Below are 26,662 nucleotides of genomic sequence, written 5' to 3' on the forward strand. Positions count from 1 at the left end.
TGAAATCGCTGACGCTGACTTCACCAAGGCGGCCAACATGGCAGCAGGAAAGAAGAAATCATCTAATGTTACTCTTCCATCAAGATTTCAGAGAACACTTTCCTCCATATGGCAGGACAAACACATGGTGTTGTTCAAAGCAGAGTACACGTTCTTGATCACGGCCGTACTTTGGCTCCTGGAAATTGTGATTAACATATGGGTGATCCAAAGAGTTGCATGTAAGTGCATTAGAAGTCAATCACTGACATGATCTTTGAATAATTATAATAGTCAACAATTCATTTATGGAACTGCAGAGTAAAGAAACAGAGCATCATTCAATTCTGCATTATCTATTCAAATAGGATACTGTACTAGTGCATGCTGTTGATGCAATTGTTTATTAATTTATTTCTTACAGACTGAACGGTTGCATTTACGTTCCACTATAAAGTGTGTTAAATTAGTGTTCTTTATCTCGGAAGGGAGCACGTGCAGAGACGCACTGCTAATGTCACCGAGTCACGCGCACAATAAAGCTAAAATGACAACATGACACTGGACACTGAATCCTGAATCGCACTCTGCAAAGTGATGCCGATTAAAAGACAAGTGCTATCCTAATTCCTCTGTCTAATGATGTAAATGTTGTGTGTGTAGATACAGAGATTGACTGGAAGGCGTACATGGATGAGGTGGAGGGCGTTATTAACGGCACATATGACTACACACAGCTGAAAGGCGACACGGGACCGCTGGTGTAAGTGTCAACTTAAATATATGTATATAATGTATATACCGTCAGAGTTGGAAAAATATTAATTTGAAATGCAGAGTTATGTAATTTATACATGCTATTTAACACATAACACTTTTCAAACACCTGCCAAAATCTTCTGGCCCTTGTTCATTCATTACTAATTATTACTAATTTTGTTTTTCGCTACAGGTAATATGGAGAATTACATAAATTTAGCATATTCACAATTGTTCAGAATATCAATAAAGGGATAGTTCACCCAAAAGTGAATATTCTGTCATCTACTTTCCCTGAAGTTCTTCCAAACCTGAATGAACATTGTTGTTTGTTTCTTCTGCTGAACACAAAAATAAGAAATTTTTAAGAGTGTCTGTAACCTCAGTTGGGGATATTTTGGGGATATTTAATTTAATTTTATCAATAAATAAATTCCACTAGAAACAAACCTTGTTGTATTATTTAAATGTAATACTGTGAAGCTGCTTTGATACAATCTGTATTGTGAAAAGCGCTATACAAATATACTTGAATTGACTTGACTTGTAACCAAACAGTTGATGGGCCCCATTGACTTCCATAGTATATATATTTTTTCTAATCTATTCAAGTCAATAGAGCCCATCAATTGTTTGGTTACAGACATTCTTCAAAATATCTTATTTTTGGTTCAGCAGAAGAAAGAAATATAGGTAAAGCATATAGAATGCATATAGGTTTGGAACAATGTGTGGGTGAGTAAATTATGACAGAATAACATTTTTTGTGTGAACTATGAGGCTAGAATACACTACACAACTTTGAAATCTGAACAGATTTTAAAACACTTGACATTAAACTTGCCGACTTTAAATGTTTTAAGAGAAAAACTGGGCATCATACACTAAACAACTGAGAATTACACACTACAATACTTTCAAGTAGTTCTGAACTCATGCAGAAACATGCACCTTGTAAGCTAGGAGATGCGTGGCAAATGAAAACTATATGTGTTCTAAAATCAGCTCAAAATATTAGACATGTTTGTTATCTTCCGACTGTGCCCATCATAAACTAGATGATTTTCTGACTGACCAAAATCTACAAGATTGGCTTTGACTTTCAGGAACTAGCATTGACTCCTCCAGAATGCAAATCGGGGCAAAAGTCATGTCGTTTATTCCAGCCTTTAGATGTCCAGTAGTGTACTTGTTCTTGTACAGCTCTGGGAATGATATATTATATGGAAACCTGGCCACTGATCATTTGCTGGATTGTATATATTTGTGTTTCAGGTATCCAGCTGGTTTTGTGTATATATTCACAGGGCTGTATTATCTTACTGATCATGGACAGAATATTCGTTTGGGTCAGTACGTGTTCGCTGTGTTCTACCTCATCACTCTCTTTCTTGTGTTCCGCATTTACCATCACACCAAAAAGGTAAGAAGAACTCCATATTAAACAAATCCATGTAATTTATCATTATGTGTAATTCTGTCCAGTCATACATGTACTTTTTTTTTTTTTTTTTTGTCTAAGGTTGTTTTCATTATGTTATACTTATGATATTATGTTGTTAAATGTGTAATATGGATCTGCCATGTAATAGCTGGTGATGCTGATATGGCAATAAACTCAAAAACTACTACTGTCTAGTCAAATTTTATTAAAAAAAATTTTTTAAACCCAAGAATAGCCAGGATATTTTCACTATGAATTTGAAGTGTACATGCTGCCATTCGAATGTTTGGGGTGACTAAGATTTCTGGTTTGAAAGAAATGAATACCATCAATAAATAACTTTTGCAAGACTTGAACCTCTGAATTCAAGCATAAGCAACTTCTCATTACTACTTAAAATGATAAAAAAAACCTTACCTATATTTCAATACATTGCTGATTTCTAGTTTATTATGGTTTTTAGATATTTACAGAAGATTGCTTTCATTGTTCTGATTTTGTCTGTCTTATTAAGTGCTTGTCCGTTTATTCTTCTCTAGGTTCCTCCATATGTGTTCTTCTTCATCTGCTGTGCTTCGTATCGGATTCACTCCATCTTCATCTTGCGTCTCTTTAATGATCCGGTGGCCATGATGCTTTTATTTGGAGCCATCAATCTCTTCCTGGACGGCCACTGGACTCTAGGATGTGCCATTTATAGGCAAGTAGAAGCAACATCTTCATTCTACATTTTTATTTTTTTAAGTTGTCAGCCACTGGTAGCATTTTTTATCATAAAAATAAAAATAAATTCATGGCCCCCAGAATATTTTTTTTGTATGTAACTGAACATGCAGTGTATCAATGGAAAGAACAGAGCTTCTGCTTTAAAAAAAAAAAAAAAAAAGGCTGAGACAATCGCATTTTTCATGTGATCCACTACTGCTGTATATTACAATGCTTGATCTCTTCAAAACTATATGTGACTGGTCATTTCAGCTGTGTGTGCATGTATTTAAAGTAAATATTTCTCTGTTCTATGGACAGTTTAGCTGTGTCTGTGAAGATGAACGTTCTGCTCTTCGCTCCTGGTCTCCTCTTCCTCCTCTTGAGTGAGTTCGGTCTTTGGAAAACGTTACCCAAGCTCACTCTCTGTGCTGTCATTCAGGTTAGACACACATAAGTAAACGCATTCACTTATTTATTAAGTGATTCAAATGTCTTTTTGCTATTTCACACCAACTTTTCTTGTACCACTCCCCTTTTTAACAGCTGTTACTGGGACTGCCGTTCCTCTTAGTGAACCCTCTCGGGTATGTTAGCCGGGCCTTTGACCTGGGCAGGCAGTTTCTGTTTAAGTGGACCGTGAACTGGCGTTTTCTTCCCGAGGATGTGTTTTTAAATCGATACTTCCACCTAGTGCTGCTTCTGGCTCACATTACAACATTGCTTCTGTTCGCACTGAAGAGATGGAAGAGGTACAAAAATCAAGGTTACATTTTACATGAGGTGGCCCTTAAAGGCATAGATCACCCAAAAATGAAAATTCTGTCATCATTTGCTCACCCTCAAGTTGTTCCAAACCTGTATGAATTTCTTTCTTTTGCTGAACACATTGAAGAATGTTAAACCAAACTGTTGATGGGCCCCATTGGCTTCCATAGTATTTTTTCCCCCCCATGATTTGTTGAACAAAATCATTATTAGAAGTTTACTTTTTAGTAAACTAAATATGCTACAGGTCTGGGAATATGGTTTAAATTAACTGACTGCATCTTTATAAAAAATGTGTGTTCTTTACAGGTCTGGGAACAGCATTTGGTCTATTCTAAAAGATCCATCTGAGAGAAAAGAGACTGTACAGAAGCTTGATGCTGATCATATCCTTTTTATGGGTGATTAAATCAAACATATGATTGATTTGTTTTAAATAGTTGAAATATCCCAGGTATTCCTGAAACTTGCATTATTAGTCCTAGTTGATGAGATGAAAACAGATCCTTAACTCGGATAATACAGACAGTCCTGGTTTTGTTCACCTCTAACTTTATCGGCATGTGCTTCAGTAGATCTCTGCATTATCAGTTTTATGTCTGGTACTTCCATTCGCTCCCCTACCTTCTGTGGAGTGGAGGAGTCAAGAAGCTTGCCCATCTTCTCAGGTACAGCACAGACATGTTCTAATGTGTTATTTTTTCTTCATATAACTTTTTAGTTGTTTGTTCTTGTTGTGTTTGTATATACATGGATGAGCCAATATATGATGACCAGTGACAGTTGATGCAAATATTGATCTCCTAACAAGGCCACATATTGTAGTCTGGGTAAATTAGATGTAAGCAAACACTCAGTTCTCGTTATCAGCGTGTTGGATGCAGGAGAAATGGGCAGGAATAAAGATCTGAGTGACTTTGACAAGGGCCAAATTGTTTTGGCAAAGCAACTGGGTCTGAGTATCTCTTTAACGTCAAGGTTTGTGGTGATATGCTGGGAATCCCTGGGTCCAGCCATTCACGTGGACATAAATCTGACACGTGCCAACTAGCTAAATATTGTTGCAGACCAAGTAGACCCCTTCATGACAAGTGCTTTCCTTGAGCAGGATAATGCACTCTGCCACACATTGTTCAGGAAAGGTTTGAGGAACGTGATGAAGAGTTCAAGGTGTTGCTCTGGTCTCCAAATACCCCAGATCTCAATCCAATTGGGGATCTGTGGGATGTACTGGACCAACAAGTTTGATCCACGGGGGCTCCACCTCACAACCTACAGGACTTGACGGATCTGCTGCTAAAGTCTTGGTGCCAGATACCACAGGACACCTTCAGGGGTCTTGTAGAGGCCATGCTTTCATGGGTCGGCGCTGTTTTTGGCAGCATGCGCAGGACCAACAGCAAATTAGGGAGGTGGTCATAATGTTTTGGCTCATCGGTGTATATGTATGCATAGGTTTATAAGCAGACAAAGTTGAACCCTGATTAGGTATCACTGATTACGTTTTTTAACAATATTTTGTATTGTTAGTTCGTAATACCTCATGCATTAACGAATGTTAACATATGGAACCTTATTGTAAAGTGTTATCAAGCTTTGTCACACACAACTGTGCACGATTATAGTTGATTAGGAATCATTCCTGTATGTTTCACTCTCTTTTAGGGTGTTGATTCTGGGTCTGATAGAGCTGTCCTGGAACACGTATCCGTCCACCAACTACAGCTCTCTATCGCTGCATGTCTGCCATCTCATCATCCTGCTCTGTTTGTGGCTCAACCCAACCCCAGCTCTTCCGTCTCAGAGGTCAGAGAACAAGGCTAAGCGCAACTGAACCCTGGTGTGACCGGGGCACTCGCTGTACCAGAGTGGCAAACGGGTGGCCAGCGACCTGTGTCCTGAGTATGATCAAATCGTATCTAGGGGTTTTGCTAATGGAGGTAGTGTGATGTTAATATATAGGGGTACAGAGAGTTTACAATGCTTCTCAGGATTCTTAAGGACTAATGGAATGCTCTGTCTCGGATGTCGGAGCGGGAAATGTGAATGTTGTGTGGATCTTTTTTGGAAGGAAATTTGTATAAAAAAAATGCTGTTTGCAGCATATCAGCACTGTTGACCTTTGAGACCTCAATGATCTCTTGTTGTCACCCTTGGACGCATTATTTTCAGGTACAAGGGCCTAAAGATGTTATATATATACTATATATAAATATAACAAAATATATCTGCATTTCAACTGTGACATTAAATTAAATTAAATTATGAATTTGATTATGAATCAAATATGAATTCAAATAAAAGTTAGTTCATAATTATCCCTTTATTCAAAGCTATTTAGGGGTTTGTTTCCATGTAAAGGGCTAGTTGACCCAAATAAAAATGAAAAAGTTGTTATTTACCTACCCTCATGTAGTTCCAGAACCTGTATGCATTTCTTCTGTCGGAAAAAACAAGAAACTTTGGGCCCATTGGTTTACATTGTATGGACAAAAAAAATCTCGAAATGTCTTATTTTGTGTTCTGCAGAAGAAATAAAGGGTGAGGGTGAGTAAATTATGACAGAAGTTTCATTTTTGGTGAAATATCCCTTTAACTGTTTTCCAACCATAGAGTTGTGACTGTAAGCTCAACAGGATCACAGCCACTAGTTACATGTATAGGGCACAAAGGAACAGCATAGATCTGCTTTTCCATTTCTTTTTAGTTTAAGGCAACCATAAACCTCCAGTAGTGCCTGTGTTTGGTTACTGTCTTGAGCCTTTTTCATTATTTTGTGTTCTTTATGGTTTTTCCTTTTCTAGAGTGAACAGTTAGATGGAGTGCTGAAATGCTTAACATTTTGGGTGTGATTTAAATTTTTCTGTGATGAAGAGTGAATGAGTGTTCTTATAAACATCTGTTTGCAGTTGGGTTTTTTATTTTCTTTGCATGAAATACATTTGCTTAATCCAAAGTGTTATCGCTAATCACAATGCAACTGTAGTCCATGATATTATTACATTTCCAAGGTTAATGACAGGCTCAAAGCTACAAAAGTCTGGGCAAAACCAGGTTGAAGGTACAGTGAACGATTACAGCCCTTACTGTTTGAAATTATACTTATATCTTAACCTGAAGAAGCATCATTTGCTATCATTCAGAGCATTTTATTGTATAGATTTGTAAGTGATACAAAATAAAGTCATAATTTCATAACATACATTGTATCTCTAATATACTACCATAGTTATCATCCCTTTTTTTGCACATGAAAAATATAGCCCCATGGTTTGCACAGTTTATGTGGTGTTACCAGAAAACTCTTGCATTTATGCAAACTTTTAAGGAACAAACTAAATGCCTAAATTCAAAATATTTCAAGGAGACTAAAAGCAAGCAGGCAAAATAAACAGACAAATGATCCTAAGAAAATGGAATTGACCAATATTTAGCAAAACTGGACTGAGAGAATCAGTCATTGCAAGAAAAAGGTGGTTTAAAAATTGTCCAGTTTAGTCTAAAACGTGATAAAAAACAAAAAAACAAACCTGCTTTATCAGATTCAAGCAGCTGTACAAGCTGTACACTACCGTTCAAAATTTGGGGTAGGTAAGATTTTTAAAATGTTTATGGAAAAAGTCTCTTACGTTCACATAGACTGCATTTATTTGATCAAAAATACAGTAATATTGTGAAATTTTATTACAAATTAAAATAACTTCTTTTTTTAATATATTTAAAAATGTAGGCTAATTTATTCCTGTGATTAGTAAAGCTGAATGCTGAATGCTGCTCAAGAAACAGTTCTTATTATTATCAGTATTGAAAACAGTTGTGCTGCTTTATATTTGTTTGAAAACTGATGCATTTTTTTTTAGGATTGATGGATTGAAAGCAAAAGAACAGCATTGATTTGAAATTGAAACATTTTGTAACGTTGTAAATGTCTTTACCGTCACTTTTGATCAATTTAATGCATCCTTGCTGAATAAAAGTTTTACTTTAAAAAAAAACCCCAAATCTTACTGACTTCTGAATGGTAGTGTAAATTAAGGCAAGAATGTGTCATTTTGGTGAACTGTTTATGTTGGTGATTAGTTTTATTAACCATCCAATACTAGTCATTTTGCTATTGCTAGCATAAAGTGCTGTCAGACCTGCAGTTGATAACAGTGAACTACATTCTACTGCATAATTAAACTGAAGCCCATAGATTAAGGCAAAGCTTGTACAGTTTTGTGGTCTGGGCAGGAGAGAAACCGAAACACAACCCATAATTCAGCTTTATCTCCGTTCCTTTTTAAAGGACATCTTAGATGAATTCTATTCTGCTATAAAGTTGAATTGCGGGTCTAGCCAACAGGATTAATTTCCTGGTTTAAATTCAATTAAAGACCCAAGAACTTCATCTTTGAGGTCAGCTCCTCACATGTTATTGGGGTTGTAGCAGAGCACGTTCAGTTTAATATTTTCGTCCCAGTGACGCAACAGCAGAAAAAGCTGCCTGGCCGCTGCCCTCAACCCTACCAGGTCAACGCCCTCTGACAGCGATTGACACTTCAGCCAGAAATCTGCCTTGGCAGCCACCAATTCCCACTCCACAAAGAACCCAGCGCAGCGGTGCTCCAGCCAGGCCAGAGCTACCGCCGTGGCCCAACTGGAGCTTTCTACGTCCATCTGCTCCAGTTTCTCTCCATGAGGATCCGCAGGATCCAACGGAGGACCTTCACACGTGTCAGCCTCAGAGCCACGTCCACTATCAACCTGTGGGACTCCACCCATCAATTTTGGAGAACCCTCCTCTAAAGAGTTGGACCATGACTCTTGCATGTGTCTTGCTGAAGCGGTGGCGGGTGGTGAAGTACAATGGAAAGGAGGGCTCAGACTGCTGCGGTGGCTCAGGTATGGGGACGCTCTCTTCAGGCGGTCCAGAGGGATCTGGATGCACTCGGAGTACGATTCGGACAGCAGAAACGCACCTGACGCCAACTGAAGGCGTACCTGTGGGGACACGAGAGGTGAAGTGGGTGACACTGGCTTTACGTTGAGTAGTTCTGTAAATCAGTATGCAGTGCTGGGTAGTAACTGATTACATGTAATCTGGATTACAAAAATAAAATAAAAATATATACTTGTAATTAGATTATTACGTTTTAAAATGCGCATAATCAGATTACAGTTACTTTTTTATGGATCACTTGATTACATATTCACAAAATGGCAGTAAATTATTCATTTACTGACTATGCCTAATTATTTAATTTATTTTCAAAAAAATTCTACTATGTCATACCGATTAGCTTTGACTATATTCACAATATAGAATGGTCATGTAAATTAATTTGTGATCCATGCTTCTAAATTTGGGGACAAAAGCACCTCATCTGTTAAACAATGTCAGTGTTCTGTACGGCTATAAAATACTATGCGTCATCATATCCATTGACCTTCACTAATTGATTCTGGAAGTCTGGATAAAAATATTTAAAACCCGGCAGACTTTGGCCATGTAATTCATCACTCTTCATCTTTATAAATGTTTGTTCATATAATGCAGGTATTCCCAAACTTTTTTGTCAGCTGAACCCCTTAGACCTCAAATATTTATTTGAAGTTTATTTGTATAGCGCTTTTCACAATACAGATTGTATCAAAGCAGCTTCACAGTATTAAATTTAAAAAATACAACAAAGTTTATTTCAAGAGGAATTTATTGATTGATAAAATTAAATTAAATATCCCCAAAATATCCCCAGTCAACATTTTAATAAGTTAACAAGTCACACTAACATGCAGGTAAACAAAATATTTATATTTTTACTATTCAAGTGTTTTATTTTGATTTGTTTTGATTTTAAAATAATGTATTCATTTTAATTGTACATATTTATGATTTAATTATTCAACATATTATTTATTTTTTATTTAATTTGATATATGATTTAAATAATTACTATTAATCAAAATGGTATACAATAATCCCATTCAAATCTGTTATAAACGAGTTAGGTCAAAAGTAATCGGAAAGTAGTCTGATTAGATTACCTGAAATCAGTAATCTAATAGATTCCGCTACTAACTACAATTTTCATAATGTAATGTGTAATCCTTAATAGATTACAATTTGTAAGTAATCTACCCAGGGCACAGTATGCAATTACACCAACCAATGGCAAGTAGTCAGGCGTGTCTCTCTCTATGTGTCTGTCAGTCTCTGCAGAGAAACAGTGAGGTTTGAGAGGAGCTTGTTTTCCATTATTGCCCTTTAGTCTTCCCAGATTGAACCTGGAGAGAATACAATGAAATTCAGTGTATTAGCATAATGAAGTATAAATCATTACAATTTGTGATACTTATGCAGACTTGGAGCCGAAGAAGCTCTCCACAGAGCGCTGAGAGCGAGACGACACCGCTGATGGACTGACGCTCCCTCCTGTGCCTGAAAGACACACCATCATTACTCCCACAATTCACCATTCAGATGTTGGTTCATTTTTTTCTCACTCTTGTCTTTATTGTTTTAAGCAGATAAAACAAATAATATGATGATCTCAGTTTTAAGTATGTTTACAAAATGCAAAAATAAAATAAAATGAACAATTAAACATAAGACAGCAACTGGATGTCGTGATACAAAACAAAACATTCAGATTACACAGTTTCTAATGCTATTTTATATGCTATCCATTTGTCCCATTTTCCTTTAAATTCAGCTTCTTTCAATCTTAGAATAAAGGTCATTCTTTCCATGTTGAATATTTCCTGCACAATGTCCATCCACTGAGTATGGCTGGGTGGCTCAGGTTTGAGCCATCTTCTTGTTATGATGTTGGTTCATTTTTAAGGTATAAATAATACTATAGGTGCGGACGGTCCCACTTAATGTTGTTTGATGAAAAAGTTTCCTACTCAAATTCCACAGCATTGACCAGCAGAAAGCTGCATGGTTTGAAAATGAATTCATGCCTAATGCATCGCTACACTAAATACATTGGACCTTTTTTTGTCTGCGAAATTTCACCAAAATGTCACCAATGTGACCGCACCTTAATGCATTCTTTTTTTCTCATATACTCACTGCTATCCCAGGATGTCATGCTACAAGGGGATGCAGGTGTGTCGTCTCTGTCTGCATCCAAAAAAAAACAAAAAACGGTAATATTGTGAAATATTATTACATTTAAAATAACTGTTTTCTATATGAATTTTAAAATGGAAACTGAATTTATTCTTGTGATGCAAAGCTGAATTTCCAGCATCATTACTCCAGTCTTCAGTGTCACATGATCCTTCAGAAATCATTCTAATATGCTGATTGGCCACTCAAGAAACATTTCTTATTATCAATGTTGAAAACAGTTGTGCTGCTTCATATTTTTGTGGAAACCATAATACGTTTTTCAGGATTCTTTAATGAATTGAAAGTCCAAAAGAACAGCATTTATTTGAAATGGAAATCTTTTTCACTTTTGATCATTTTAATGTGTCCTTGCTGAATAAGTGTTAATCTCTTTTTTTTTTTAAATACTGAACATAAACTTTGGTAAGTGGTATGTTACTTAAATGTACTATATGTGGGTGTACATATATAATTGATAAGATACCTGTCGAGGTGTGTGTATCTTCTGTCTCTTCACTGCCTCTGCTGGAGGGGTGGCGTCCAAATCCCACCGAGCACAACTTTTGTCTTCTGCTGCCGGAATGAGAACTGAGTCTGGTAATAAACCGCACACCTGACACACACACACACACACACACACACACACACACACACACACACACACACACACACACACACACACACACACACAGGGGAATTTCATTTCATTCATCAATAAAATATGTACCTGTTAGATTAGCATATCTATTTTGTGTCACAGTCTTTATGTGAGATTGTGTGTGGTGTACATGTGCTGTTTGTGTGTACCTGTGTGTCGTGCATCTGTACCCTGAGGTTGATTTCTTGCATTGGTGTCTGTAGTGTTGAAGCTTGTGTACATGCAGACAATTCCACAACTTTTGCTGGTCTGGATGGCTTTCATTCTGTACCGCTTGGAAGGTCCTACGTGCACGCCCATACCAGAATACACATTCAAACAAGAGAATATGTTGATGGATCAGTTTTCAATTTAAAACCCAAACATTTTGTTTTTTACTCTTATTCCTATCAGACCTCTTTCAACTTCAATATCTGTTTCTTTCTCCGCTATGTTTTCAAAGTCTGTGATGACGGATCGTGCGGTCAGCTGGTGGATAATCTCATCCCAGGCCCCGGTGCTGGGTGGCAGGGTTGCTGAGTTCTCCGTGTCCCACAAAAGGGACAGATCCACATGGACCTCCCAGGATACGGCCCGTCCTCCCAGCTTGCCGTGGATCACTGAGCGACACTGGGCCCCTGAAGCCTGGAACTCGCCTGGAGGAGCGGCTGAAAACAGGCATTCAGGGTCGGTGAAGGTGTCCCAGTCTAGTGGGGAAGCAGGGAACAGGAGGCCATCTGGAAAGACAGTGGTAGGTGAAAAGAAAAAGATTATTTAATATTTGGACCAAATTGTTTATGCATCCGTGTATTTATGTTAATGCATAAAGGTATATGTTTTCCCTCACTGGAGTCAGTCAGACTGGGGTGGGATAAACCTCCTCGTGAAGTGCTTTGGGTGTCTGTGTCACTCTCCTCCAGTCGACCCCCCAAGGCCTGTTCAAATGAGACCCTCTCTAGTGCCCTCCTCAGGCGGTGCATGTCCAGGTCACCCTGCGGAGATGAGAAACTTCGGCCAGCCAGAGCAGAGCGAGCTAGCGCCCTCTGCCTGAGACGAGACTCATCACGGTCTAAGAGCTTGCCAGCCTACAGAAACATGCATAGACTTCCAGTTAGGATTATACTTTTGAATTATTTATTTCTATTTTATGTTAAAGGAATAGTTCACTTAAAAATGAAAATTCTGTCATCATTTACACACCCTCAAGTTGTTTCAAACCTGTATGAATTTATTTCTTCTGCTGAACACAAAAAGATATTTTGAACAATGTCAGTAACCAGACAGTTGATGTACCCCATTGACTTCCATAGAAGGAAAAAATACTATGGAAGTCAATGGGGTACATCAACTTGGTTTGGTTTCCGACATTCTTCAAAATATCTTTTTTTTTTTTTTTAGCAGAAGAAAAATAATAATACAGGTTTGAAACAACTTGAGGGTGTGTAAATAAGTGAACTATTCCTTTAAGGCTGCCTTGTCTTGTTTATATTACTGGTATTGCACATGTAAACTGACGTTAAACTCTCTCTACTCAATGTGAAGTGAATTCTTAAATACAAATGTCATGCTGATGTCACCTTCCCTGATGCAGAATCTGTGTCCCCTGAAGAGGTGGCATTCTGAGTCCACGGAGATTCCCAGCGGGAGAGGCCTCGACCCTGTGTTGGCTCCATTCTCTCCAAGCCGTGTGGCAGAGAACCCATGCCCAGCACAGAGCTCTCCGCTTGGGGAGAAACAGACGAGAAGGCCCTCTCGCTGCTCAGAGAACAGTGTGTCAACACGTACTGATCTTGAACATACGAAGCCTGTTGAATACGCCAGCGCACATCGCTGGTGCTGTAGTCAGTGTCACCACCTGTAGATAACACACACGTAAGGTATGTTTAGAATGGCTTCTACTGCTTTTTTAAAGGGACAGTCCACCTAAAAATGATCCATCCAGCATGCAGTCATCGTTTACTTACCCGCATTGTGTTTAAAAACCTGTGTGACTTTTTTTCTTCTGTGGAACACAAAAGAAGATATTTTGAAGAAAGTTAGTAACCACAGTTTCGGTTCCTATTGACCTCCATTGAATGGACAAAAAAATACTATGAAAGACAATGGGAACCAAAACTGTTTGGTTACAAACATTATTCAAAATATATTTTTTTGTGTTCCACAGAGGAAAAAGTGCATAAATGTGTCTTTTTTGGGTGGACTATCCCTTTGAGTATGCATTATGTCAAAGACTATAGAATTACACAAGATGCGTCGCGCGTATTGTTTTGAATGGGGAAAGGTGGAACGCTCAAGATGGCGGAATAAGTCCCGCCTTCTAAATAAGAGCCAATCGCCGATTGGTAAAGTCATCACTTGATCCAACCTGAAAAATTTCGTTTTCTGTCATGATTCGAGCGTTAAGAAACAAAATTTATGAGACAGTTGTTGTCAGATTTGATTGGTTATTTTAAATATGAGATTTAATCGTAAGCTTGGCGAACAGTTCTGGAGAATTTGATGTTTCCCCTTTCAAAAAGATGGGAGCTGCACTTGCATGCCTGAGAGGCGTTTCAAAGATGGCCGCCGAGTGAAATGACTTGTCTTAAAAGGACTTTGATTATGTACACTGTGCTCTATTACTACGTCAGTGGTTCTCAACCAGGGGCCTGGGGTCCTCAACAAACTTCCAAGTGGGCCTTAAGATGAGTTAAAATATGACAAAACAAGCATTAAATTGAGCTAAAACCATTTATTATTATTTGGTTATTTTTATAATGAATATACATTTAATGCCAAGTTCTAAAATATTTTCTCAGGTTGAAATTTTAAGTGGGGGGGGGGGCCTTCAGATATTGTTGTGTAGGGGCCCTGAGGTCAAAAAGGTTGAGAACCAATGTAATACATACAACCTGAGAACATTATGTGCTATCCCACAATGCAATGCAGTTAAATCTTAAACGGATCCCATAGTCTTACCCGGGCTGACAGCAATATCGGTGGCATGTGCGCAGGAGAATTCCGACGAGATTTCTCGAGAAATCTCCCGCAATGCTTCTTCAAAGTCTCCCTCCACCCCGCACTCTTTAACAGCATCTCTCTCGCGCTCCTCCGGGGGAACCAGAGGCTGAAGGAGCTCGGAAGTGGAGGGTGAGAGCTCGAAAACAGACCCCGATGAACCACGTGGGCGGCTTCTGTATGAACGAGGCTTCACCTGCTTATGAGAAATTGTGCACACACTAAGACTTTATACAAATCTATGAATTTAGTTTATAATAACATTTCTTCATTTGGCATAATATTGAACAGATGAAACTAAGTGGGGTAATGTACAGTCTCCCACCTCACTTTTCTGGGCCCTGAATCCAGATATGTCATAGAGAGTGCAGTAGCCAATCAGGCAGTTGCCAGGATAGAGCGGAGGAATTTCATTTGGTGAGAGAAGCGCCTCAACATTGTCCGGCACGTACCAGTCAATACGTACATCCGTCAACACGGGTTCCAGAGCTTTCTTTAGACATTTAATCAACTGTAGAGAATAATTGAAACATTAGTAACTACACAACAGCAGCTCTGCTGATGTCCACAGAAAGTTTCAAGGTACTACCATGTTTTTGGACGTGGTAACGCAGTACTTTCATGGTATATTGAACAAGTATCATGATAGTACCATGGTATTTTTCTCCAAGTACCTTGGAGTTCAATGTAAATACCGTGGAACAAGAATTTCAGTACCATGGTACCAAAGTTTTACCAAGAAATGCCATCACTTATCATGGTGTCTGTCACCACAGTATGTTTTTGTAATTTAGATGCCCATCATTCACAACATTCAACACATGTACACTTAGTTTATTAAATATTTTGGCTAGATTAAAATTTTCAGCAACCAGTAAGATTTTTTTGTAACCAAAATAAAAGCTTTACAGTAATTAAGAAATAAAGACATAAATAATAGTATTGAAATTTTACTGTTGTTCTGTAAAATAAAATAATAATTATTGTTACTATTACTAAATATGTTTTTGTTTTATAGTACAATAGTATTATTGCAAAAGTAATATACTGAGATATATTGAATATATTTATTGATTTGTTTAATTTTTATAATTTAAGTAATAATATTATTTTGAATAATAATAAATATATTAATTATTATTTCTAAATAATTGTTTTTATTTGATAATACAATAGTATTATTGCAATAGTCATATACGGATGTATTATTTAAATATTATTGTGAATAATAATTATTATTATATAATATAGTCTTATAGAATGGGGGAAAACAGGTTTCCATTTTTTTTTTTGTCCTCAACTGAACACATGCCTGACAATATAAGATATTGCACTTGTATAACAATAAAACATTTTTTTTAACTTTCATAAAAGCACATTTTAAATCAAATTGTCCTCAGCATGTCATAAAAGCAGAGTTGATAATAGCAGTTCTGTCTCTGCTCCCTGTAGAGGGCGCTGTGTACTCTCGCACCTTCGGCTGAAGCCTCTCTTCTTCACTGAGAAACTCCATACTGCCTCCCGTAACCTTGGCAATGCCCTGCAGTAGCCTTCGACAGGCCTGAGGACCAAGACCCAGGCCGAAACACCTGTAACACCAAAAATAAGTTATAACATAGGTAGGCATAAATACTTTATATTATACAAATGTACAATGTATATCATGTACTCACTCTCAATCCCTCATAGCACATTGTCAATCCATGTTTTTACAAAGAATTAATAATTCAGTCACAGGCCACTTTATCAGGTACACCTATCCAACTGCTCATTAACACAAATATCCTAATCAGCCAATCACATGGAAGCAACTTAATGCATTTAGGCATGTGCTGTGCTGAGCTGGAAGGGCTGCCGCTTTTGCATAGTTTGTGCCTGTTGTTTAATAATTAATTGAAACGTAGCAAACTGGCACCTCTAGTAGTAAAGAAAAAATGTATCCTGAACTCTGCTATGGAAACTAGCATATATGATATTACGCTGGACCAGCGCGGATTGGAAAATGGATGGATGATTGATTGAGCTGCGGCGCCATCTCCAGGCGAGACGCGGGAATCCATTCAGCGACAATCACTGTCACAGTGCATTATGGGTATTATATAGCCATTGAGCGTACATCAGTTGTACACTCGTTATTGCAGTGCATTGTGGGATTGAATGAGTGCACTCAACATCCACTATGGGTTCAGACACCACTACAAATGGCTGTACCCTGAAATAGTGCCCTATTAAAGGGTTTAGGGGGGCGATTTCGGACATAGCCATGGTGAAGACGATCTGCTGAAACTGAAACTGAGCATCAGAATGGGGAAGAATAGTGATTTAGAACATGGCATGGTTGTTGGTGCCAGATGGCCTGGACTGAGTATTTCTGAAACTGCTGATCTGGGATAGGAATATTTGTAACAGAAATAACGATACTGTGTGTGGTTGAAAAGCCTTTTTGTGAAGCTGTTTCATATCTATACATGACAACTGCTCTCTCTGGCTCAGTGGCAGCGCCAACGCAGATATGAATATTCTGGTGTGATTTTGTCAAAGTTTAATAGAGACAGGCGAATCGCTGTCATTTAGGAATGAAATCGTCTGGGTGTTTGAATAAAGATCGCAATCTTTTAACGATTAATCATGCAGCTAAAAAAAACTATATTTTGCAACCGAACTCTTCATATATAGGCAATCCATCGGAGACAAACATAGCCTATGTATGTATGTGATTCGATTTCTCATGACTCAAGACATATGTTTGTCTCCGATGGATTGCCAGTGTCCTATGAGGGATTGAAAGTGAGAGAAAATAGAATATGTTTAGTATTCCTCTGACAATAATCTGGACCATTTGGCTAATTAAATGTCTGAGTGGAAACAGAATCCAGACGACACACACACAACACAAGCTGTTTTGAATTCAGGTCTGCTCCGTCTGGGTCGAAAGCTTTTAAATGTCTTGACTGAGTATCAATAACGAGTCTGTGTTCCAGTACAGTGAAATCTATATCTGAACGTGTGTGTCTGTGTTTTGTTCAAGAGCATTTCTCTCAAACATTAGTCAGTGATTTATGCGAGGGGAATTTTGTGCTGTATAATGTGAACCACGGTACAATTAAATTATTTCTCTCAGCTTCAGCTTTACAATGTCATGTGGGATATTCATTTTAAGGTGAAATCAACAGATACTAGAGTGTGTAAGACATACAGAAAAGATACCTGAAAAATTGTTTAGAAATCGAGTTACAAAGTGTTTTTGATTTAGATACATTGTTGAGGCATGGGGTGTTTCCATGGTAATGCCTTGGATAAAATTGATTTGAGTTTAGCTGGCCTAAGTGTTTAGCCGGTGACAAAAGTGTTTGCCAGTGTGGAATGTGTTAAGCATCTTTTGCTGTAGTAAAAGGTGTTTAGCTTTTATGTTTGGATGCTGATATGATTTTATTTTAGATAACTTTAAGGTTAGTTTTGAAAGTATTTATTTACTGATGTAAAATGTGTATAGCTAGTGTTAAAAGGGTTCTATTCAAGTTTTAAAAGGTATTTTCTGCATCCCTTTTGAATAATGTACTACTGACTGACTCTATATATTGATATTAATTACTTTGCAATATTAGCATTTCTAGCAAAATATGGATGTGAGTGGATTATCTGATATGGATCATGACTTTGATCTGGCTTTTCAGATTTTACCTGTAATATTTTTTGTTATTGTTCTTGTTTTTTGCTGAAACTGCATTTTTGTATTATTTTATAGTATGTGTTGCCTGGCATAGTGTTTTCAATGCCGATTTAATCTAACGTTAGTTTTACCTGACGTTACATGCGTTCCTCCTGACCAGTTCTAACACACGGCCTACATTGCTAAAGGTTCCGTCGGTGATGATGAAGAGCTGTCGTGGGCAGCTGCGGTGGACGGGCTGCTGATAAACCCAGGACAGTGTCCCCCACAGGTTAGCACCACCTTGGTCAGTGCGCATCTTCTGGATGTACTCCAATGCCTGAGTCACTGTGCTCTGAGAAACAAGAGAGGGAGAGAATGGCAGAATTCCCTTTAACCTTGAAAACAGTGAGGTTTTAAAGAAATATTCCAGGTTAAACATGGCTTTATCATAAATAACAGCACTTGAGGCATCTATAAATTATTTTCAGAGTTAATCAACAATGTCTACCCACCACAGTCTTAGTAAAAAAAAAAAATGTTAACAAAAGTAAATATGGTTCATAGAGCTTAAGATGATATGAAAAACCCCTCTAGAGAAGCCTTTCTTGATGTAGATGTGAAGCAGTGGTGCATAATGGAGCAAACAAGTTTGTTTTTGATCATTGCGTGCTGTAAAATGCATGACAGTGCCATATGGCTCTCGCTGTTTTAAAGCACTTTGTCCTGCCAGACCCTGGACCTGCTTGAACCTGATAATGCAGCGTCATGGAAACCAGTAGTAGCGAGTGACCTGGACAGAGATGGTTATCAATTGGCCCCAGGTCCCTCACAGCCAGGTAAACATCAACCATCTCACACACATCCAGAACCCTATGTAGCCTCCATCTGAGTTTCTCTTGAAATAAACACGATGATTTGTTTGGCTACTACAGCTAAGATGAGTCTGGAGAAACACTTACAAATCTGACTTGTGATGCAGCTTGAATTAAATGTTTATTCATTTGGCCCTCCGACTTAGCCTGGTTTCTCCCAGTTTTTTTTTTTTTTCACTGTTGCCTTTGGCTTGCTTAGCTGGGGTTTAGAAGACGCTTAGGGCCAGATTTACTAACAGCTTGCACCAGTGCAAACCACAGACTTCAAAGCCTACATTAACCCATTTTGTGCTTGACATGGCTGCTTCTGTGTTCTTTAATTTGTGCATTGTCAGTAGATCACCTGCAGAACTTTCCACTCCCATTGTCCCTTTTATGGGATTACAGTCTCACGATAATTTGCCCTGTTTAGTAAATCTGACCCCTTAATATTCAGTAAAGGCCCGTTCACACCAAGAACGATAACTATAAAGATACCTATAGATAACTATATTAGCGTCCACACCAGCGGTTATTCTCTTTATTCTAAGTGCGTCTTTGTCTGCCGCTTTAAATGCACAAGCTCGTTACAGCAGGATGGATTCTGATTGGCCTGATTCTGATTGGATAAAATCATTCTGAAAGTGATTCCAACGATATTGTTTCTCTGTGCTGTTATCGCTGTGGTGTGAACTCTGCTCTTCTTTAATATTGAGAATGCATTCAGATCTATATCTTTATCGATATCTTTATCGTTATCTTTATCTTTATAGTTATCGTCCTTGGTGTGAACGGGCCTTAATACTGCATTATCGATTTAACTACATTGGCACTATTAGATGAGAACAATGAATTGAGCTGGATGATGACAGTACACTCTTCTGTAGAGCTGCTTTATAGCTGAATCGACCATTTTATAATTAATTAGTTTTGCAACATCGACACTGTTATTGAACTGAATTGAATCAACACTGAACTGACTCAAAGTGAATAGTGAATGACACTATTGTCTTCTGTAGAGCTGCTTATAGCTGAATTGAACTCATTTCATAATTGATTAAATTTAGGTTGCTTTCACATTAGCGCTTTTGTTGTGCACCCGGGTTCGAATGACGTCAGAGTTTGGTTCCTTTGGATGATGTGAATGCTGTTTTCTGAACTCTGGTGTGCACCCGCGAACCATACCCGAGTCTGCCTAAAAAGGGTGATCTGGGGTATGGTTCATGTGATGTCCGGTACTGTTCGCTGCTGATATGAACGTTCTCACTCACTTTCCTGACGATTGTATGTCATTTCTGCTCGCCTACAGCAGAAATCGATTCCTGCTTTCTTTAGAACATTTGCAGCAGATAGATGCAAGTGCCATTATGTGCTGGCAATTTGGAAACAAAACCAAAGGTTCAAAAGTCAATATATAAGAGGCGAGCAACGCTATGCATTTTGCCGCCTTCTCCTGTGTCGTCGTTACCAAGCAACATGGGTAAACAGCTGCAAATGCAAGGCAGTACAGAATCAAAATTGTGAACTGTGAACACAATCTAGTGGGGGCAGGGGGTGGAAGCAATTGAACTCTCGTCTGTTAAGATAGTCACTGTGTCAGATTATGCGATTTTGACCCCTAAATTCTTGTCGGTTTCGGGACAAGAAACATCTCAGGCACATGTTGCTTTCCGTCCAATCATTGCTTGCTATCTTTAACGACGTGCGTGATGTCATCGAGAAGGCGGAACTAGCGACTGACTTCTCGAAACAAGAGCGTAAACAAACAATGGCTACCGAAGTGGCGGGTTTTGTACTGTCTTGTTGTCAGAAAAGCCCCAAAAAGGAAAAAAGCACTTACCATTACCAATACCATTGTCTCTTTTGTTTCGCCATGAATGAAAGCTGAGTATGAAAGAGCTTCTGTGCTCATATTGGTCAACATCACAGATGTGATGAAACCCGTGGTGGATGAGCGAGATTTTTTTGAACATGCTAGTCTTTCTGTCGGAACTTCATGAAAAGACGCAGCGTCGGTTGTTGTCCACTATGACACTATATGAGATATAACTCTTTATCAATTCTTGCATCCCGGTGGCCATTGTTGTTTACAAAATCACCACAACACAATACGTCAAACGAATCTTGCAGAAATCGGGGTGATATCGTGTAGTCTGAACCCGCCATTACAGTTATTGAACTGGACTGAACCAAATCTGAAATGACTTGAGTTGAATAATGACACTATTGTATTTGTAAAGCTGCTTTACAGCTGAATTAGAATTTGTCCTATATTTGGTGAAGTTTGCATCATTGATTGTTGTTTTCCTGTTTATTACTGTGAAGCTGATTTGAAACAATCTGTAGTGTGTAAAGCGCTATAAATGTAAAGGTAACTTGACTTGACTCACATCTGTGCAGGGCTTGCTGGAGCTGAAAAGAGGCCTGACAGGAGAGCAGATGCCAGCGATGTTCAGCATGGTGCGGCTCGGTAGACTCTTGATGGCCACTAACATCCCCTCCTGTCAAAAATATGAAAGCACAAGGAACATTTATGGTTATTTTCAACTTGCATAATACTGCATATTCAGAGTGGAATCCTTTCAGATCCATATTTAATTTGCTTAATTTTGCGGGCTACTAACTTCTGGTGGTAACACATATTTTAAGAACCAAAGAAAAAAAGTATGTACTGAAGCAATTAAGACAAAAAAAAAAAAAACTGCACTGTTCACACACAGCTGCTCATACAGAAGGTCGCAAGAACCTTGATCTTGTTGATGTTGTGCTGTGTCATTGTGCTGCTGTTTTCAATGAGGAAGATGAGTTCCCTGCTGGCCTGCTGCAGTTCTGTTGGTTCTGACAGCAGATCTGGGGAGAAGTTAAGCATCAGGACCGGGTTCAAGAGCAGATCCTTATGATAGCGTCTCCGCACGAACTCCAGCTGGAGGAGGCACATGCACACATGCAGTAACAAATATATAATACTGTTCTTAAAAGACAATCACGATGAAAGTCAGCAATGCAAGTGTTTAACACCAGTAATCTTACCCTCTTCTCAGACTCTGCCTCCTTTCGGGCACAGCGAATGAAATCACGACGAGCACGGATCTGCTGCTCATATTCACTAAATGTGAGCAGGCCCCTCTCTAAGATGACCAATGGGCTGTGAGGCTCTGCAGGCAACAGTGGCAGTGACTTGTAGGTGATTACACTGATGGAATTGTGCCAAATTCTAACCCCCATCCAAGAAGTAACCGTTTATAATACCTGATGCCTTATGGTCATATTTTGTTCTAGCTGATCAAAAAGCTTTTCTTGTCAGCCTTCTGCTATATTGCATAGAGTATGATGGGTTAGCAGTCTAACTGATGATTCAAACTTTATATTGACCATTTATATTTCAAAAGACATAATATATTACATTGATCAAATAAATGCAGCCTTAGTGAACTTCTTTCAAAACCTGACCCCAAACTTTTAAATGGTATAGTATTAAAAGCAATATTGTATGATTTCCCATCAGGCACTGAATAGTCTACTCAAAAAAGTCAGTCATGCTTTGGGGTCCAAGAAGGGTAGGATTTGGCACAACACTGAAGTTTATGATTTACAGTATTTAGCTGACCATTTTTCACTCATAGAAAAACAGAAGGGAGAAATGGCCATGCTCAATTTGGTAACTGTAGAAAGGGAAGTCCCACCTTTCGGTTAAAAGTCTATTGTCTTACTAGTAAAGGCATCAGCTGTATTTTTTGCTATAAAGTGTACATTTTCATTAGCTGTATAAAAACATTTTGTAGCATAATTTGAGTTGTAGAAGCAAAATTTATGATGAAATCATGTTAATGAAATGCAATCTAAACACAGTTTTGGTGATTTTGGTCTTTCTGCATTTTTCTTTTACTTTTCTATATGACATGCATAACTAGAAAATAGCTGTGGAGGTGTTACCAGAATGACCAACAAGTTTTCGATTTTAACATTTTAGGCCTAGCTCTCACCGCTAAGGTGTAGTATTATTTCCAGATGTCGGTCACATGGATGCTCCTCGGCCAGTGTGATGTAGGTTGCAGACGCAGACTGTGCACTGGGGTCAGCATCCGCACGCAGGGCATGGGTGGGGCTTTCCAGACCTGCAAATGCAGAGACGGCATAAAAAGAGGTTACAGAGCCTGTTCACATGACATTTCAGCACTGATTTGATTAGTTGCTGTTAAAGAATATTATTGGTGGGAATCTTTGACATCTAAGCCTCAGGGAACTAAAGCTATAATACAATTTATCCTGAATCTCTTGAATTACATTTCAGTCAGCCATTTAATATAAACCTTGATATGCATATAAAACATCAATTAAACTAACAAAAAAGGTTAGAGTATAATATTAAAACAAAGTTGTTGGCTTTATAATCAGTTCAACCATGTTGTAATCAAAATTATTCAACCCCCATTGCAAATCTTGAAAAAGTGGTTTATTGGCAACATTTACAGACATTCAGCGGTTTGCAATGAACAAATCAAACAAAAGTAATTGAAATAGCTCAACACAATAAATGTTAAGTGGTTTCCCCAAATTCGACTGAAAATGCAACTTTTAATGACTTCTGCAGTCTCAAAATTATTCAATCCCCTGAACAGAATCCCTCACAACAACACAAATCTGCAAAACATGTGTTGTCTCAAGCACACCTGATGCAACTAATCAAGGGCTTCATTAGTTGCACCAGGTGTGCTTGACCTAGAACACATGAAATATCTGAACTGGCTAGGTTTGTTGAGTGTCACGTTTGACTGCATTTTAGAAACACGGCTAAGTAAAAACAGAGAAGATATTGCCCTTAACAAACAAGGAACAGGATACAAAAAGATAGTGAAGGCACTAAATGTTCTTAGAAACACCGTTGGAAGCATAGTTCACAAATTCAAAATTAAAAGAACAGTGGTTACACTACCTGGACGGGGCAGAAAAAGGAACCTATCACCGGCTGCAACAAGATTTGGCAGGTTCAGAAAAACCCTTGAATGACTGCAAAAGACCTGCAGCAAAACTTGGTGGCAACATGCCAGAACTCTAAAGGCCTATTTATGCTTCTGCGTCGAACTCACGCCGTAGCTACGTCGTAGGCTGTGTGTAGCGCGCGTACCCTTCGGCGTACCCTGACGTGCACCTCTCCAAAAATGTAACAACGCGTCAACTCTACGCGGACACAAGCGCTGTGATTGGTCTGCTAGAACCCTCCCTCGGGTTTCACATGCTCCCTCTGCAAGTGTAATTGCGCGTCAACGCGGTCAATTGCTCATGAGGAATGGGCTAAGATTCCTCAGAAACACTGCCAGAAGCTGGTGTCTGTCTATACAACTCGTTTTCATAACAGCAAAAGGGTGTTCTACTAAGTACTAAAGATGCTTGCCATGAAGGGGTTGAATAGTTTTGAGACTGCAGAAGTCATTAAAAGTTTCATTTTCAGTTGAATTTGGGGAAACCACTTTTTTTATTTGTTCATTGCAAACAGCTGAATGTTTGTAAATTTTGCCAATAAACCTGAATTGAAATGGGGGTTGAATAATTTTGATCACAATAATATGTTTTAACTTTTGAATTTGCTTTTTAAAATGGATATTATTTTGGTTTCTTTCTTTAACGTTTTTTTTCAAATATTATAGCCATTCAAAAGTTTAGGGACAGTTAGAAAGTAAAAATAAAAGAATACTTTAGCAAAGTAATGTTACAAAAGATTTCAAATAAATTCTGTTCTTTTGTACTTTCTATTCATCAGAGTATCCTGAAAAAATAAATCATGGTTTCCACAAAAATATTAAGCAGCACAGCTGTTTTCAGCATTGATAAAATAATACTAATAATACTAATAAATGTTTCTTAAGCACCAAATCCATCATATCTGAATGATTTCTGAAGGATCATGTGACACTGAAGTAATGATGCTGAAAATTACAGGAATTACAGGAATAAATTACAATGAAAATATATAAAAATAGGAAACGGTTATTTTAAATTGTAATAATATTTCACAATATTGCTTGTTTTACTATATTATTGATCAAATAATAGCAGCCTTGGTGAGCATTAGAGACTTCTTTCAGAAACATAAAAAAATCTTACCGACCCCAAACTTTTGAACTGAACGAGTACCATATTCATATACTACAGTATACTTCATGATATTACCAAGGTAAATGTAAAATTAACACAATATTACCAAGGTACATGTCTAAAAAATTTTAATAATCTGATACATGTACAAACAAATATTGTATTAACATGGTACATTTATATTGTTGGTATTATATATTTTATATTTATATAATATAAAAATGTATATTACCATGGTTCAGTTTTCAAAAAAGTTATTTCTTTGGAGTGTCCAGCTCAATGTCCATTAAAGTCAAGACGGCTGAAACAGAGTGGCCACTTTCCTCTGGAGCAGAACAGTGTCACCACTGTGATTTAGGACTCTATATAACCCTGCCTCAATCTCTTTCCTCTGTTCTAGTGGCCTGGAGCCTGAGCCAAACACTCACACACACGCTTTGGCTCCTTCTGGCAGGCTCACTGATGTCTATCATAATCACAGATGTCCATGCCAAGTTTTACACTAACTGGATTATTTCAGAACACAAACTGGACCTGCATGAATGTACAATGCTCTTAAAAGGGGGCTCTTGTCCTTCTGTGACGGACAAAGACAGGTAAGAGACAAGCCCGCTTTTTGTCTCCTCCTCCAGATATCATAGTTCTTTCCTGCTTTTACATTTAAGCTCTTGCTGTAGTATGTTTTATGGATTGGACAGAAAGATATAAATGTTACCGGCCAGCAGACAGGCTCCTCGAACCAGCAGCTGGAAGCTGAGCTGATAAGGCGAGAGGTTGGTGGCAGAGCTGGTGAGCAGAGCATGTGTGCACTGCTGCCTGACTCCCAGCATCCTCTCCTGCTTTCCAGACACATTGCCAAAGCACGTAGTCGGGCTGAAGGAGAGACGTTAAATAGGATTCTTGGGAGGGCAAACTCACAATTTGTTATTCAGGTGGTGTAAATTATAAAGCAAAACGTAAGGGTGTTTTATCAAAAATATACCCTTTACAATGCATTGATAATAATATAATAATAAGAAATGTTTTTTGAGCACCAGATCAGCATATTTGAATGATTTCTGAAGGATCGTTTGACACTGAAGACTGGAGTAATGATGCTGAAAATTCAGCTTTGCCAACAAAGGAATAAAACACATTTTTAAAATACATAAAAATAGAAAACAGTTATTTTACATTGTAATAATATTTCCACAATATTTCTGTTTGTATTGTATTTTAATCAAATAAATGCAGCAGCTTTCAAAATAATTTTTACTGACCCCAAACTTTTGAATGGTAGGGTAGCCTATGTTTTACATATGTTTTATGAATTTGAATATACAGTGGCCTTAAAATGTAATGGAAATAGACTATATATATGCTATATCGACATTACTAGTGATTACAGTTTATAAAGTTATAATTATGGATATTTTTCTTACAAAAAACGCATCGCTTCGCTTTATTGGAGCTGTATGGATGACTTTTATGATGGATGAATGTGCTTTTTTGGGCTTCAAAAAAGAAGGTACCATTCACTCCCATTAAATCTCGGAAGAGCCAGGATATTTTTTAATATAACTCTGTGTTTGGCTGAAAGAAGAAAGTCGTATACACCTAGGATGGCTTAAGGGCAAGTCAATTATGGGATCATTTAAATTTTTGGCTGAACTAACCCTTTAACTCACCCTCATAT

At 38.0% G+C, this 26,662-nt stretch overlaps 2 protein-coding genes across 3 annotated transcripts in view; one reads left to right on the forward strand and one right to left on the reverse strand.

The window, feature by feature from the left end:
• alg3 (ALG3 alpha-1,3- mannosyltransferase) lies at positions 1-6,853 on the forward strand. The gene is made up of 9 exons (XM_082173607.1): positions 1-221; positions 643-742; positions 2,014-2,161; positions 2,722-2,882; positions 3,209-3,329; positions 3,434-3,639; positions 3,965-4,040; positions 4,178-4,323; positions 5,321-6,853. The coding sequence occupies exons 1-9, from the start codon at positions 38-40 to the stop codon at positions 5,487-5,489; spliced, it is 1,311 nt and encodes a 436-aa protein (XP_082029733.1). The 5' UTR covers positions 1-37; the 3' UTR covers positions 5,490-6,853.
• Positions 6,514-26,662, reverse strand: part of vwa5b2 (von Willebrand factor A domain containing 5B2) — a 25,585-nt gene continuing 5,436 nt past the window's right edge. The window contains exons 5-22 of one of the 2 annotated variants that reach the window (XM_082173454.1): positions 25,703-25,860; positions 22,878-23,009; positions 21,925-22,049; positions 21,641-21,817; positions 21,285-21,395; positions 18,193-18,395; positions 15,866-15,980; positions 14,717-14,902; positions 14,353-14,587; positions 12,972-13,249; positions 12,242-12,479; positions 11,811-12,131; positions 11,565-11,699; positions 11,242-11,370; positions 10,716-10,766; positions 10,001-10,076; positions 9,805-9,922; positions 6,514-8,638 (exon numbers count right to left, since the gene is read on the reverse strand). In XM_082173454.1, coding sequence (XP_082029580.1) covers positions 8,063-8,638; positions 9,805-9,922; positions 10,001-10,076; positions 10,716-10,766; positions 11,242-11,370; positions 11,565-11,699; positions 11,811-12,131; positions 12,242-12,479; positions 12,972-13,249; positions 14,353-14,587; positions 14,717-14,902; positions 15,866-15,980; positions 18,193-18,395; positions 21,285-21,395; positions 21,641-21,817; positions 21,925-22,049; positions 22,878-23,009; positions 25,703-25,860 — 3,364 coding nt within the window. In that variant the 3' untranslated portion in view covers positions 6,514-8,062. Of the gene's footprint in view, positions 8,639-9,804; positions 9,923-10,000; positions 10,077-10,715; positions 10,767-11,241; positions 11,371-11,564; positions 11,700-11,810; positions 12,132-12,241; positions 12,480-12,971; positions 13,250-14,352; positions 14,591-14,716; positions 14,903-15,865; positions 15,981-18,192; positions 18,396-21,284; positions 21,396-21,640; positions 21,818-21,924; positions 22,050-22,877; positions 23,010-25,702; positions 25,861-26,662 lie in introns of both variants that reach the window. The other variant, XM_082173453.1, reaches the window with a different exon arrangement.

This window comes from Leuciscus leuciscus (assembly GCF_965113295.1).
Source record: "Leuciscus leuciscus genome assembly, chromosome: 6".
Taxonomy (NCBI): Eukaryota; Metazoa; Chordata; class Actinopteri; order Cypriniformes; family Leuciscidae; genus Leuciscus; species Leuciscus leuciscus.

What these genes read in the sequence shown, in the direction of transcription:
- alg3 (XM_082173607.1), top strand. Translation starts at nt 38, where the DNA reads ATGGCAGCAGGAAAGAAGAAATCATCTAATGTTACTCTTCCATCAAGA. An exon ending in GGTGATCCAAAGAGTTGCAT is followed by an intron (nt 222 to 642) that starts GTAAGTGCATTA and finishes TTGTGTGTGTAG; the next exon opens with ATACAGAGATTGACTGGAAG. An exon ending in GGCGACACGGGACCGCTGGT is followed by an intron (nt 743 to 2,013) that starts GTAAGTGTCAAC and finishes TTTGTGTTTCAG; the next exon opens with GTATCCAGCTGGTTTTGTGT.